A 15,693-nucleotide genomic window follows, 5' to 3' on the forward strand; every position below is an offset into this window, starting at 1 on the left:
ATCCCGGCTCCCCCCGGGGCTCATCCCGGCTCCCCCCGGGCCTCATCCCGGCGCCCCGCCGTGTCTCCCTCCAGCGCAGGTCGGAACCTGAAGGAATGGCTGCGGGAGCAGTTCTGCGACCACCCCCTGGAGCACTGCGAGGACACCCGGCTGCACGACGCCGCCTTCGTGGGGGACCTGCCCACCCTGCGGAGCCTGCTGCAGGACGAGAGCTTCCAGAGGTGAGGAGAGCTGCCCGGGGAGCTGCCGGGGGGGAGGGCAGGGAGACCCTCGGGGGGCACAGCGAGGTCCCGCGGCAGCAGCGATGCTGCGTCCCTGCGCCTTTTGGGGACCCCCATCGCACCCCGGCGTTCGCAGGGTGGGCTGCGTTGGAAGGGACATTAAAGCCCATCCCATCCCACCCCCTGCCATGGGCAGGGACACCTTCCACTAGCCCAGGTTGCTCCAACCCGGCCTTGGACACTTCCAGGGATGGGGGTTTTCATGGGAGAGGTGTCAGGGTGGGATGATGCTCCACTCACCATCCCCACAGCCTGTGCCTTTTGGGAACCCCCAAATCACCCTGTTTTTTTGGGAGAGGTGTCTCCAAGGATTCTCTGCTCACTATCCCCGCAGCCTGCACCTTTAGGGCCCCCCATCTCACTCTGATTTTCATAGAGTGGCTTGGGTCAGGAGGTACCTTAAAGCTCATCCAGTCTCACTCCCTGCCATGGGCAGGGGCACCTCCCACTAAACTCCCACCTCCCTCCAACCTGGCCTTGAACACTTCCAGGGATGAGGGTTTTTGTGCGAGAGGGGTCAGGATGGGAGGATGCTCCATTCACCCCCCCCAGGTCATCCCCCCTGGTCTCCCAGGACACAGATCTCACACCAGAGCTTGGTGGCCGTGCACAAACTCTTTTCAGATCAGGGTGGGAATGGGATCCCAGGAAAACAGGAGCCCATGGATAATGGGGAAAAACATACAAAAGGGATTACAATCAGCTGTAAACCTGAAACACCCCGTGTTACAAACTCTGCCCAGTGCTAACCCTGGGATAGTTAATTAATTTTCCTGCACCGTGGAGAAAACTGCTTAGAGGGCTAAATGTGTCCTGACCCCCCAAAAAATGTCAATTCAGCAAAAAAGGAGAATGACCCAAACCCTCTTTCTGCCATCTGGACAGCTGGGGCTCTTTGGACCCTTGGCCTGAGGGTTTTTTGCATGAAAAAGCACAGTTTGACAGGAAGAGGAGGGCTGGACCCACAACACCATCACACAGGGGATGGAGGGAGCAGGGAAGGGGTGCCTGTGATTGTGGGGGTAGATCTGGAGTTCCCCAAATCTCCAAGGATAAAGGGAGCACTTTGATTTTAAGACTCGACAGCTTAGGGCTTGATGGGGGGGGGGTTATACTGCTCCTCTTCCAGAGCCATCTCCTTCAGTAAATTGGGAAAGGCCCTTATCCCCAACCAGCCATCCAACAAGGGTTGGATGGCCTACTTAGGATGGCTGCACCTCCCAAACTGAGTTTCCCTGGATTGGTGATTGTGTCATCCCGTGGTCCCTGGCTGAGCGTGGATGTTGCTGATGCTGTGATACAGCTGCATCCCTCTATTTTCCGTACATTTCTCCCTTTCTCCTGTGTCCTCTTGACATTTCTCTGCTGCTTTGATTACTTTCTGCACCCTTTGGAGCAGCTTGAATTAAATGGTTGTGATCCCCAGCTTGGTCACTGCTGATTTCATGGAGTCATGGAATCACATGAACTGGTTTGGGTTGGGAGGGACCCTAAAGCTCATCCTCTTCCAAGGGCGGGGACACTTTCCACTATCCCAGGTTGCTCCAACCTGGCCTTGAACACTTCCAGGGGTGGGGCAGCCACAGCAATGAGGGATATTTCCCTGTTAGAAGGGAGTAGGGCAGTATTTTATATTCTTTATTGATGATTTTGACTGAATTTTGGGGCAGAGCTGGGAGAAAGCCCAGATTCCAGGCACTGCTCCCAGCTGTGTCTCCATGCAGCACCTCTCAGGTTATTGTCAGGAGCTTCTTAGGGCTGCTAAAAAGTGCCAAAAACCATGGAGTATCCTGAGCTGGAAGGGATCACCGAACCCAAGCCCTGGCCCTGCCCCGGCCACCCCAACAATCCCACCCTGTTCCTGAGGGCGTTGTCCAATCGGGACAGCCTTGGGACCACCACCGCTGCCCCGGGGAGCCTGGGCGGTGCCCGTCTTCCAGGGGGCAGTTTGGGCTGTTCCAGCATCCTCTTTGGGAGCTGGAAGGCTTCTCTGAGCCCTGTTTTTCCCCGTGGTGCAGCCGGATCAACGAGAAGTCGGTGTGGTGCTGCGGGTGGCTGCCCTGCACCCCCCTGCGCATCGCGGCCACCGCCGGCCACGGGCCCTGCGTGGACTTCCTGCTGCAGAAAGGGGCCGAGATCGACCTGGTGGACGTCAAGGGACAGACGGCCCTCTATGTAGCCGTGGTCAACGGGCACCTGGAGTGTGCCAAGATCCTGCTGGAAGCTGGGGCTGATCCCAATGGCAGCCGGCACCACCGCAGCACTCCCGTGTACCACGCGGCCAGAGTGGGACGGGCAGACATCCTGCAGGAGCTCATCAGGTGGGAGCTGGGGACAGCCTGGAGGGGACAGGGGTGACATCCTGCAGGAGCTCATCAGGTGGGAGCTGGGGACAGCCTGGAGGGGACAGGGGTGGTTATGGGGCCAAAATCCTCCAGGAAATCATGAGGTAGGAGCTCAGGGACAGACTAGGGGAGGGACAGGAGTTGTCATGGTGTGGTTATCAAGAGGTGCCTCTGCCCAAATCCAGGTGTGGGAGCAGATGTGGTGATTTTGGGCCCCCTGCTGAATCCACAACAGGGATTTCATGGAACAATAAATGTGAGGGAGGGAGATGGAAAGCAGCAGAAAAGAGCTTGGGGGGAAGGAGAGAGGGAAGCAGGAGATCATCCCCACCTGTATCCAGTGGTGTCCCACTGGGCCTTCTTGCCCCTGGGCTTCCCCCTGGTGTCCTGGAGTCATTCTGAGGGTACCACTTTTGGACAGTCCAAGTTCCAGGTATCCAGGGGGTGGTCACAGGTATTCCCATAATTTGGGGTGATACATTGTGAGCAGTTTCTTCCTTTCCCACCATTTGCCACGGTGGGATTTTTTCTCTGGATGTTCTGACCAGGCCTGGAATTGGCACCTTCCTGTCACAAATTCCTCCTTTCTGTGCTTATCCCAAATTCCCCTGTGGTGGCTGATTTTAGGGAAAGTTCCTTCTGTGGCCTTGGCAGTGTTTGAGACAGGGAACTGTGACCTTCACAGGGGTGGCTCTTCTCCTTTCTCTTCTTCCCTTGGGATCTTTTCTCAGCCTCCACATGCCTGGTGGAGCTGATAAAGACATGGAGAGGAGGAGAGAGGGTGGAGAGATCCCAAATGGAGACCCTTGATACAGACCCTTGCTGGCAGCAGGTCTGTATCCTGTGGTGTGACTTCCATGCCTCTTGTCCTCATCAAAGCCCTCGAGAGGAGTCTCTAGTTCTGGGCATCCACTGTTCAGTCACATCCAAATCTTCCACAGGATCCAGCTCCCGACTCCCAGTTGAATTCCAGAGGGAGGTGGATCCCCTGAAGAACCTCATGGGGTGATGGGTGACCTCCTGTCCCTCTGGAAGCTCCCTCAGCAGCACCAACAGCGAGTGGGATCAAGGTGTAGGTTGTGGGAACCTGGATTGCTTTTTCTGTGGCATTTCCTGATTATTCCTGCTTTTAAATGGGAAGATTTTTGTCTAAGGGATCGTGCTGGACAACTACCTTGATGACAAATAATGAGAGATCACCAGGGGAAAATACAGAGAAATAGGAAAAGAGGGGAAAATTTCCTTGGATTCACACAGAGTCCAAATCAAGGAATCCCTTCTATGACCTCAAATGCTGGAAAATAACAAACAAAGGATCAGGATAGAGAAAATTCCAAACCCTTGAGGGTTTTCTTCCCTTCTTTGCATGTGGGGGAGTGAGTTTTCATCTGAGTGCAGCTTTCAGGAAGCTGGCAAGGAGGAAAAATAGGACACAATCCCCCCTCCTTGCTCCTTTCCTGGGAAGCTGAGAGCAGGATGTCCCCAGTGCCACATGCTTGTTGATTCCCAAAAACCTCCCCTGATCCATCCACCCAGGCAGGCTGGAATGTAGCAAATGGGATTTCAGCAGCCCAGGGAGAGCTGGGGCCTTGATTTATGTGTCTGCTCCTCGGGATACCTTGCCAGCAATATTAAAGGCAAGATTTTTGGAAAACTTTCAGGTTTAAAAATGAACTGGAGTTTGTCCAGTCCCTTTTTATTCGGGAATGTCTCTCCCAGGGCTGCTCAGTTAATACCAAATTGTCAGATTGCCCAAAATGTCAAATATCCCTGAGCAGGGATTTCACAGATCCAGGGAGTTACTTAGTTCAAAATGCAGCTCTCTCCGAGGGTTTGGATCTGGCAGGGGGAATGCAATGGGGAAGACACTTTTCCTGGGATATAAGGAAATCTTTCAGCCCCAGAGAGGCCAACCTGCTCAGGTTGTCTAAACCTCACCTGGTTAATCCTGGGTTTAAAATCATGCTGTAGCACAGTCGGGACCCCTGAGCATTCCTGAACCAAGGAGGAGGTGGAATTGTATCCATTAATAGTAAATCCACACATCTCTGGGATGGTGATCCGTTTCAGAAGGCAGCTGGTGGAAATATTTCGAGGAGAGGTGGCTTCCCTCCCGATTTGCAGTGGGATGGGTTCCAGTGGCTGATCCGGCAAGGATGAGAGGATCCTTTTTCCAGGTTAAAACAGGGAAAAAGGAGAGCTGACACATCCCCCTGATGCTTCAGGTGCCTGTCTGACTCTGACAAAGTAGAATTTGGGGTTTTGCTCAGAACTGAGGCTTTCCTCTGAGAATTTTGGGGGAAAAAAGGACTGAAATGAAGGAATAGCTGCTCCCTGCTCAGGAGGTCACCCTATGGAAGTGGCACTTCATCCAAATGCTCCTGGAATGTGATTTGAAGAGGAAAATCCATCCTTGTGCCATTTGCAGCTCTTGTTCTCTCATCCCTGGTTCTGGGTGTGCTTGAGACTCTTTCCACCCTCAGCATTGAAGGATTTGGTTAAAGGTTTCCTGGTTTCAGCAAGAACTGGCCTTGTTCTGAGGCAGGATTTGTCTCCTGGGATTGTCCTTATTTTTGTCAGTTCCTGCAAGGAATATAATGCTGTCTAGGAAGACAGAAGGATCTCTGAGCACCCAGTTTGCAATTTTGGAAGGGGAATTGGTGGGTGAGGGAACCTTTTATCCCTCTGTGGGGAGAAGGGACAGAGCTTTGCTTGATCTGCAGTGGTTAAAACCAGCCATTCCTTAGGGATTGGGGTGGCTTCCTCCTTCTTCCCATCCTAACTGTGTGGGAAGGAGATGGAATTAGTGTCTCCACTCTTCCATGGGGTCAGTCCTTCAGGAACTGCTCCAAGTCCTTCCATGGGGGCAGTCCTTCAGGAACTGCTCCAGTGTGGGTCACACTTCCATGGGGTCAGTCCTTCAGGAACTGCTCCAATGTGGGTCACACTTCCATGGGGTCAGTCCTTCAGGAACTACTCCAGGTCCTTCCATTGTGTCAGTCCCTCAGGAACTAAGCCAGTGTGGGTCACATTCCATGGGGTCAGACCTTCAGGAACTGCTCCAATTTCATCTTCCAACTACTTTTTTCCTTCTTAAATCTGTTATCCCAGAGGCATTACTCTCATTCCTGATGGGCTCTGCCTTGGCCCATGGCAGGTTCATCCTGGAGCTGGAATTGCCTCTGCTGGATATGGAAAAGCTTCTGGAAAAACCACCCCTGGAGCCCCGCCCACTACCAAAACCTGGCCATGCAAACCACATACAGGAGGGCAAGGAAAAATGTTCCCCAGCTGCTCTTTGTCTTTCCAAATCCTGGGAAAACCAGCTTTGCTTCTGGAAGATCCGCCCACGCTGGACATGTTGTCCCTAATCCGAAGCCCCTCCAGACCCACCTGAGGGTGACAGTTCATGGCTGGTGGGACACAGAGGTGCCAAAGACAGGCAGGGTTCTCCCTCTCCGTGTGGGAATCCCCCGGGTGTTCCCAGCCCTCCTGAGTTCCCTGTGCCCCTGCAGGTACGGCGCGGACGTGGACGTGAACCACCACCCACCTTCTGGGGGCCACTCCCCGCGGCCCCTCACCACGCTGGTGGTGTGCCCCCTGTACATCAGCGCTGCCTACCACAACCTCCAGTGCTTCCAGCTGCTGCTCCGGGCCGGAGCCAACCCGGATTTCAACTGCTGGGGGCCCATCAACCTGCAGGGCTTCTCCAGGGGCTCCCCGGTGTGCGTGCTGGACGCCGTCCTGCGCCACGGCTGCGACGCCGCCTTCGTCCGGCTCCTCGTGGACTTTGGGGCAGATCTCAGCCTGGTCAAGGTGGAGGCCTTGGGAATGGAATCCACGGGAAGGGTCAAAGTCAACCCTGAGGCTCTGGAGGTGTTCAAAGAAGCCAGAGGTAAGTGGGGCTGGAGTTCCTGGAGCGGCGCTCTGGAGTCGGGAAAAGGCTTTGGGGGGGTTCTTTGGAACTGAAGTGGTGGGGTGGGTGTTCCCGGCCTCTTTTGGGCCTTCAGCAATTCTAACACATCAAAACCACAACACCAGCAAGGTGTTAAACTCAACAGCACTGATTTCTCCATGCCAAAATCAGCTCCCTGTTTCTTCCATTGCATTTTGTGCCTTCATGAGGTGAAGGTGCCTTTGGGGCCTGTTCAAGGACCTTCAGCAGTTCTAACACATCCAAACCACAACTGGGCTCCAACAAGGTATTAAACTCAACATCAGTGACTTCACCACCCCAAAAATGACTCCCTGTGTTTTCTCCTGTTGCATTTTGTACCTGAAGGTGCCTTTGGGGTCTGTTCGTGGGCTTTCAGCAGTTCTGAAGACCCACACAAGTAGGTGTATTTGGAGCCTGTTCAAGAGTCTTCAGCAATTCCAACACTCTAAAAAGACAACTGGGATCCAACAAGGTGTTAAACTCAACATCAGTGACTTCACCACCCCAAAAACAACTCCCTGTTTTTTCACTGTTGCATTTTGTACCTTCATGTGCTGTTTTCCCTCCCGAGTCCTTCAGCAGCCCAATCTCTGCCTGTAAATCCACCTTTTCCCTCTTTCTCAGCTCTTTCCCATCGCCTGAGGGTGTCCTCAGAGCCTGATCCAGGCTGTGGGATCCAGCCCCCATCCCCAAGTTCCTCAGCTTTATAAAGGCCTGGTTTTTAAAATCCTGCCTGGATTTTTGCTGAGCACAGTCTCAGCTAGGCTGGAGCGGGTGGTTTTGGTTAAGCCCGGGTTTAGGAGGCAAGTGGGACTCCTCAGGTGGAGCAGGGAGGATAACGGAGTGGTGCCTTGGAGGTCCAGAGCCTGAATGAACATGGACACCACCATCCTGTTGTCCCTGTGCTGGAAGAGCTCTCCAGGAGCTCCCAAGCCCTCAGAAGAAAGCTGGGATAAGGCTTGAGCTGCCCTTCCATGCTCTGGTTTCCCAGCAAAAATAGTGTCCATGTATTTTTAGAATGATCCAAGTAGAATCATGGAATATCCTGAGCTGGGAGGGCCCCACCGGGACCATCCAGTCCAACTGCTGTCCCTGCCTGAGACAATCCCAACAATCCCACCCTGTCCCTCAGGGTGTTGTCCAAACACTCCTGGAGCTCTGGCACCATCGCCCTGGGGAGCCTGTTCAGTGCCTTCCAGAACCTTCTCCTGATATCCAACCCTCCCTGACACAGCTCCAGCCATTCCCTGGGGTGCTGGTGTGCCTTGGCAGTGCTCTCCTGGCCCCTCTCCTGCAGGGATGGGCTCCATGGTCCCCACCCCATCCAATGTGGAGCTGTCATTGCTCCAAATCCTTGGCTGGAAGGTTTGGCTTCCTCAGGGGGAGGATTTGTGCAGTTCTCCCTGTCCCTCAGTGATTCCATGTTTTTCCTTGCAGGCCGCCCCCGGAGCCTCCTGTCCCTGTGCCGCATCGCTGTCCGGAGAGCCCTCGGCAAATCCCGCCTGGATCTCATCCATATCCTTCCAATCCCAGACCCCATTAAACAATTTTTACTCCATGAACACACTTAAAGGACAACTGGCTGCTTCCCTGGATGGTTTGGTTTGCTCAGTTTGCAGAAGCCAGGTGCCGATCCCAACCCTTTCCCCACAGAGTGCACATCATTCCCTGCTCCTGGGGTTTTTTTGCCCTTCCGGATTTAAGGGGCAGTGGTTCTATGTGTCCCTCCTTTCCCCAGGGATTTGCTGGGAATGAGCCTGACTGAGGTGTGCGGGTGTTCCCTGAGTAAATACAATATATCCTGGAGCTGCTGGCACGAGTGGAACTCTGTCACTCCTCTGTTCCACACTCCTGGCTCTCCCTGCTGGAGCCTTTCCTCTTCCTATAGGATACAAGGAAGCCTCTCTCTGCCACCAGTACTTGGCCTTTTCCTCCTGTGTGAAGTTTGTGAGTAAAATTGGGGATGTTTTCCTCTGTCCTCTTCTGGTGGCACAGAAAACCAGGAGTTCCCACCTCCCTTTGACTCTGGATCCTGTGGCATGGTCAGGGAAAGCCCTCCTGGATCTGCCTTCCAGCTCTGTTTTGTTTGTGGAAAAGGGAGAAGAAAGGGCTTTTTGGCTTGAGTTGGGAGTCTCAAATTGGAAGATTCTGTGCCTGGACTCCTTTGATTCCCAGTGCCTCTTCACGCCACAAACTCCCAGGAAAGTGTCATCTCCAGGGAGCCAACAGCCTTTCCTCAGGATCTCAGGGTCAGCTCCTTAAAGGCTCAGGGTCAGTGTAAAGGAATCCCTGCCAAAATCCCAGCGTTAGGAGGGCAGAGATGGTGGTCCCTCGGGATCTTGGGAAAAAACTCAGGTGATAGTTGCTACTTGCTTTTACTTCACTGCTTCCTTTCTGGTCCCTGTGTTAGAAGGTGATTTTTTGGACAGTTTTGCTCTGCCAGATGTTCTTCCCGTGCTCATCCAGTGGGCAAAGGGGTTTCTCCAGATGGGGCTTTAAATATCATCAAAGCCCAGACTGGGTTGGGTTGGAAGGAACCTTACAGGTCATCTCATTCCCAACCCTTGCCATGGGCAGGGACACCTTCCACTAGCCCAGGTTGCTCCAAGCCCCATCCCTATGGATTTACCCCACAGGCCTTGACAAATGTTCTTTATCCAGAGCCACAAATAAATGGAGGGCAGGAAAAACCCAATCCCTGATTATTTCCTGTTATTTCAATTCCGTGACGTGGAAGATCCAGCTGCCCCTTCCATCCTGATTTTAGCTTAAGGTGGCAAAAGCCAAGGATATTTCCAAGCCCTCCCTGGGTGAGATGGGACGGATGTGGAGCTGTGAGCAGGTGAGGAGGCAGCAGCTTTTCCCCGTTCCCTTTCCAGGCGAGCAGCTGGTTTCGGTTTTCCCGGTGCCTGCGAGTCGTGTGCTCACTTTATGGAGGTGTTAACATGCCTGGGAGATGCAAACAGGTTGTAAAAGCCTCTTGGCACCTTGCTGGGGGATCCCTAATGTTTTGCAGGAGCACGGGATGGCCGTGCTCCGGGAGCTCCGGTGCGGAGGGACGGCAGTCGGGGTGGGTTGTGTTGGGGCAAAGCCATGGAAGCTTTTTTTGGGGTGGCTTTTACCCCGGGATTTTGAGTTGCTTTGCCCTGCTCAGGACACCCCAGCAACCCCACCCTGGCCCCGAGAGCCTTGTCCAAGCTCTTGGTGCTATGAGCTATGGTGAAGTGCCCCAGTGGGAATTCCCCCCAGGAAATGGGGAGAATTTAGTGAATTTGCTGCCTGCTGTAACTCCACTATAATTAAAGCTAAGCCTGGTACAATATTAATTCTGAAGTCAATCCCAAGGGTTCCCCTGACCATGGATTTCTCCAGGTCAAGGGATGCTTCTCCCAGCACAAGCTTGGAGTTCATCAATCCCTTGGCCATGGGCAGAATCAGAGCTTTGAAGTGCAGGACACATTTTGCCTGGATCATCCATCCAGCTTCCATCTTAACTGAGGGAATGTGCCTGGGAAAGGTCTGTTGAAACCTGGATGGTCTCGCTTTTGGCTTCAAATGGGTCCAGCTTAGGGGCAATTCAGTATTAAGCTGTAAGTGCCAGACTTTTCTTATCCCTGTGGACATTGGTTGCTGCTTAAACCCAGCCTACTTAAACCTGGCTTTGCCAAGTGGTTTAATACACAAGAGAGCTGGAATTTTCCTTGTAGAGAGATAATACTGAATCTGAAAATAAATTAATGATAATTATTGGACCTCAGTGTCCTGTGGGGCCCAAACTTCCATCCTCTGGCTGTCCCTGTCCTTTTAAACCCAGGAAACGAGAGCCTTCCAATATAAAATCTGAATAATATTTAGGCATTCTGATCTAAATATTAATTAGTCATATTCTAATAATATTTGGGTATATTCTAATAATATTTTAGGCATTTGTGTATTTTCAAGCCATATAAACAAAACCAAAGCAGATCTGAAATAAGCCAGGCAGACCCAATGATGCCTTTTTTTTCCTGTGGGCTTTCCTCTTGTCTTAATGGCTCAGGGAAAATTTCCAGGCCATGGAATGCTGGGAGCTGGGACCCAAAGATTTCCTGCTGTTTGGCAATTTTACATAAGGTGGAGGAAGAGCATCTGTTGAGTTGAAGCAATTTTTGGGTTGTTTTGGGTGAGTTTCTTTGGGCTTTGTTGCTTGTTTTTCAATCCCCAAAGTCAAGTAATAAAGCCCTTTTTACCCCAAAAAGGTGCAGCACCTTTTTAGCTTTTCGTCTTCCAGAGAGCAAAACACCAGGAGGGAACAGAGGGGACAGAATCCCACTTCAGAAGTGCCAATCAGTGGTTTGTTGGCTTTTCCCAGGGGAAAAAAATCAGCCCTGTGGTGGGTCTGGATCCACGTGGAGCCGAATAAAGATGTTGCAGTGCAAGAACTTGGCTTTGGGCCTAATTCTTTGCTTCAGGAGATGGCTCTGGATTTGGGACAGCCTGGATCCTGCCGGCTTTGGAGGCTGTGGCTGCCTCCTCTCCGTGTTCTGTAGCCACTGGAGGGGGCCGGAGAACAGGGAATGCTCCAGTGCTAGCTCCTGCCTTGTCGCCCCGGGAGATCCTCAGTTCCCTGATTTTTCAGGAGATCCTGAAAACTTTCCACCTGCTCCCTCAAAAGGGGCTCTTCAAACCTCTCATTCCTGCTCCTGCCTCCTTAGTAGCTCTGGAAATGCAGCTCCTCGGTGTCTCCTGGCATGAAAACAGATTCAATTTCTCAAAATATTTGGATTTTTATAACTTAGCTTTTGTTTTTGCAGCATTTTCGGTGGAAAACTCCCTCCAAGCTTCCGCTGCAGGAGTTCCTGCTGGTTGCTCTGTTCTTCCCAAGGATTAGCAGGTGGATTTAGTCCCTGTAGGTGCCCCCAGTCCAGGGCACAGTCCCTTCTTTAGGATTCCTGCTTTTCCCATTTGGGAAGTGTTTGTCTGCTCTGGTGCCAGCGTTCCCTCTGAAAACCAGAGTTTCTCCCCAGCTGGAAGAAAACCATCCAATGGTTTGGAATTCTGGTGGTGAAAAACAAAGCCAAACAAGCCCTAATCCTAAATTTTCCCAATCCAGCCTTGAAATTCCTCTGCCGTGGAGCAGGAGCCTCCTGGCTCTCTGGGCATCTCCCCCCAGGCCACCCCAACTGGGTACCTCGTGGTGCATCTCAGGAGATTCCTCACCTGGGAGAGGCCTGTGTGTCTGAGCTGCCAATCCCAGGACAAGCAATATGGAATTGTTGGCAGGAGTTGCATGTTATCCACCTGTTCCCTCAGTTATCCCTCCAGGGCAGAGGAGCTGGGAATTCTGGTCACCCCCCAGTGAATTGCAGCTGTGACAGACTCACCTCTGAGCCTGTCACTGCAACATTTTCCTTTTTATCACGTTCAGGAGCCTTTAAGGAAGAGAAAAGATCTCCTCTTGCACCATGTGATGCTCAAATATTTGCTCTGGGCTTTGAGAACTCACCAGATCTCAGGCAGTGTCCAAGCAATTCCAAGCAAGTAGGATCTGTTATTCCCACTGCTGGGCAAGCCCCTCATTATTTGACTTGTTGGCATTCCCCATCAGCTCCTTCATGTCTACCCTCCCAAAGGAGGTCTTTGATCCCTGGAAGAAGAAGAAGAAGAAGAAGGAAAAAGGCTGTGGAGGGGAAAGAAGAAGAAAATGGTGGAAAAGAAAAAGAAGAAAAAGGTGGTGGAAGAAAAAAGAAGGAAACAGTTGTGGCTGCCCCATCCCTGGAAGTGTCCAAGGCCAGGTTGGATGAGGCTTGGAGCAACCTGGGATAGTGGGAAGTGTCCCTGCCCGTGGCAGGGGGTGGCACTTGATGGGCTTTAAGGTCCTTTCCAACCCCAACCTGCAGCCCCCAAACCCACAGTGGCCCTGGGGAGTCATTCTCCTGCCTCCATTTCCCTCTGCCTCCAGCACTTCCCCCCTTGTTCCGTTTTCCACCTTTCCCCACTTTTTTGGGGGGTTTTGTTGCTGGTGCTCCCAAGCCAAACAAAATGTGCTGTTGTTTACAGGAAAGGGCTCTTTGTTTTCCCAGCATCTGGTGTTTGTAACAGGAATGACAGATCTTCCCAGCAGAAAACCCTCCAGCCTGGCTGTGCCTGGCCAGGAATCCACATGTGCCATCACATCTTCATCCCAAAAAGGTCCTGGAAAATCCTAACCACGTAGGAAAGGGCTCAGAGCAACCTGGACTAGTGGAAGGTGTCCCATGGCAGGGGGTCCTGAAGGGCTCTAAGATGTCCTTAATGTCCTTAAGATGGTCCTTAAGGTCTCATCCAACCCAAACCATCCTGGGATTCCTTGACCCGGGTCAGGGAGACAAATGAAGGCACGATGGATAAGATAGAGTGGGACAACATTGTCACTGATTTATGGCTCCCCCCAGGCTTTCCATGAGCTTTCCAAACATCCCAGGCTGAGGTGATCCTTGCAGTCCTCTGCAAGCTGCTGAGGGAATTTTGGAAGCTGGTTCCCAGCCATGAGTTCCAGCTCGGCCAACTCAGCACTTGCCTTTAATTTTAATAATTTGGCAACATCCCTTTATTTGAACATCTTTCCAAGCCAGGGGCTGCTTTTCCTCAGAGAAAATGAGAGTGGAAGGCTGGTAAAATGCCTCCAGAAACTGGAAGTTAAATTAAGAACTGGTTTTAAGAGCCCTGAGTGCGTTTAGCCCCACGTAGTGGTGTTGGGAGCACCGGGAGCTCGCGGTGCCCGTTGGAAGGTTTAGGAGGCACAGGGAATGGGGGGATTGTTTTGTGGGTGTTTCTGGCCTTTCTGAGCCTGTTTTTGTTTGCAGTTGGAATGTATTAATAGGGTCATCCTTTGTTTCATTTCCCACAAAAGGCAGTTTTTACCAAAAAGTATTTATTTTGGAAAATTTGGGCTATGGAGCTTTTTTGTATCTGTGGGAGCAGCTGCTGGAAGTTTTATCCATTTGATCATCTCTTCCTACAAGGACTTTTTACAAAGGTCTGGAGGGACAGGACAAGGGGGAATGGCTTCCTGCTGCCAGAGGGCAGAGTTAGATGGGATATTGGGAAGGAATTCTCCCTTGAGAGGGGGGGGAGAGGCTGGGATGGAATTCCCAGAGAAACTGCAGCTGCCCCATCCCTGGAAGTGTCCAAGACCAGGCTGGAGCAACCTGGGCTAGTGGGAGGTGTCCCTGCCCATGGCATTTGCCACCTCCAGGTACTTCTTGAGCTGGAAAGGAATTTGGCTTTATAATAAATATGTTGTAAGACTTTCTGTTGTCTGAAGGTGTTCAAGTCTTTACCCTCCTCAAAGCAACCAATAAATCCTATAAATACTATCCAGGAAAGCAGAAGTTTCCAGTTGTCCTGACTTCCCTCTGATATAAGTTCCTTAAATTTCCAACCTCCATTATTGCAAACTTCCTTAAAGCTAAAGCATCCCAGAATCCCAGACTGGTTTGGGTTGGAAGAGACCTTAAAGATGACCCAGTTTCACCCCCTTGCTGTGGGCAGGGACACCTTCCACTAGCCCAGGTTGCTCCAAGCCCTGTCCAGCCTGGCCTTGGACACTTCCAGGGCAGCCACAGCTTCTCTGGGCATCAAAGCAGAGGTTCTTTGCCTCAGTGGGTGACCAGCCTGGAGGAGGGTTGGCTTGGACCTGTTGGACTTGGCAGTGCTGGGCTGGACTCGATGATCTCAAAGGTCTTTTCCAACCTAAGTTATTCCATGATTCCATCTGTGCTTTCCTCCAAAGGCTCTTTCCCTGCCCCTGCAGCATCTCCGTGACCTTTGTGCCGCCCCCCAGGCTGTCTGTCCAAGTGACCCCTCACTCAAACAGCCCCCAGTCAGTGCAATCAGACAGTTGAGAGCTATTCTGAGCCCAGCAGCCCGAGCCAGTGTCTGGTCCCTCTTGCTGGGAGTTGTTCTTGTTGGGTGTTCAGTGAACTTTGGGTTGAATCCATCAACTTTCAGCTCACTGATAACCCCAAATATTTCGTGCCTCATAGCCCATGAAGGATGCAAAGATGTCAGTGAAAAGCTGTTGTGCCAAGGCAAACAAGGCCAGGAAGTTTTATTGTTCCCATTGCTGGGAACCTTCTTCCCTTTTTGGACGTGGCTGTGCATCCAGAGAGGCCAAGAGGTGCAGGTAAACATAAATCCCATCGTTTTGTGCTGTCCAAAGACAAAAACCAGGGCAGCTAAAGGTTATTTGTGCTCTCAGAGTTCTGTAACGCTGAGGGGAGCTGCTGGGAACTGCTGCAGGTTTGTGCTTCCCAGCAGGAGCCTTTAAAATGCCGTGGAAACAGGGTGGATATGCATCATTCCACTCTGAACCAGCACAGGGCGACCTTGGCTGGGATTTCCCATGGGATCGATGCTTTTAGGCTCCCAGCTGTGGTGTGCATCCAGCCAAGGAAAAGGTTCTTCCCCCAGAGGGTGGGGGGGCACTGAACAGCCTCCCCAGAGCAGTGGGCACTCAAGGAGCATCTGGACATGGTGGGATTGTTGGGGTGTCCTGGGCAGGGCCAGGAGCTGGACCAGGTGATCCCTATGGATCCCTCCCAGCTCAGGATATTCTGGGATTCTCTGATTGTTTTCTCTGGGATGAAAAGCGTTTCCACCAGCTTGGAAGTGCCTGATCCTTGTGAGCACGGGGCAGATGCTGGAACAGAACTGGGGATGTTACAGGGGCTGATTAAATCAAGGCATCTGGAGGGATGTCATCCTGAACATAGCTTTCCTTGGAAAACATTCCCTATGCCATGGAGTTTGGATTACATAGTTTCTATGTCATTTGAAGATTAAATGACAAATAGATGGATCTTGGGGGCTTCCAGAAAGCCCCTCCCTTTAACAGGAGGTATGGGATACCCCATGGAGCTGGATCAACAGCTGGGATGCCAACTGGGGGCCAAGCCTACATCCCATTCTTCCCTGTGCTTGCAGGAAGGGATTCCCAATCCCTGTACAGGTGACTCCAGGTGTGCACAGAGCATTTTGTCTTCCTGGTGCCTAAAGCTCCCTCTTTGCCTCCTCTGCATCCAGGGAACAGAGCACTGAGCTCTCCAGCTCCACGTGGCTCAGGCTCAGATCTCACGGGGAGCTCCAAACCTGGGATCATCCAGACCCA

At 52.1% G+C, this 15,693-nt stretch overlaps 1 protein-coding gene across 1 annotated transcript; it reads left to right on the forward strand.

Annotated features, from left to right (window-relative positions):
* Positions 1–42: 42 nt before the first annotated feature.
* ASB1 (ankyrin repeat and SOCS box containing 1) lies at positions 43–8,249 on the forward strand (the record flags this gene model as incomplete). Its single annotated transcript, XM_029964423.1, has 4 exons — positions 43–221; positions 2,300–2,602; positions 6,142–6,521; positions 8,001–8,249. Coding segments are annotated over 4 exons (996 nt in total), but the record flags the coding sequence as incomplete, so codon positions are not given.
* Between the last annotated feature and the right edge of the window lie 7,444 nt (positions 8,250–15,693).

This window comes from Manacus vitellinus, unplaced genomic scaffold (assembly GCF_001715985.3).
Source record: "Manacus vitellinus isolate BGI_N305 unplaced genomic scaffold, ASM171598v3 scaffold_71_pilon, whole genome shotgun sequence".
In the NCBI taxonomy this organism is placed as follows: domain Eukaryota; kingdom Metazoa; phylum Chordata; class Aves; order Passeriformes; family Pipridae; genus Manacus; species Manacus vitellinus.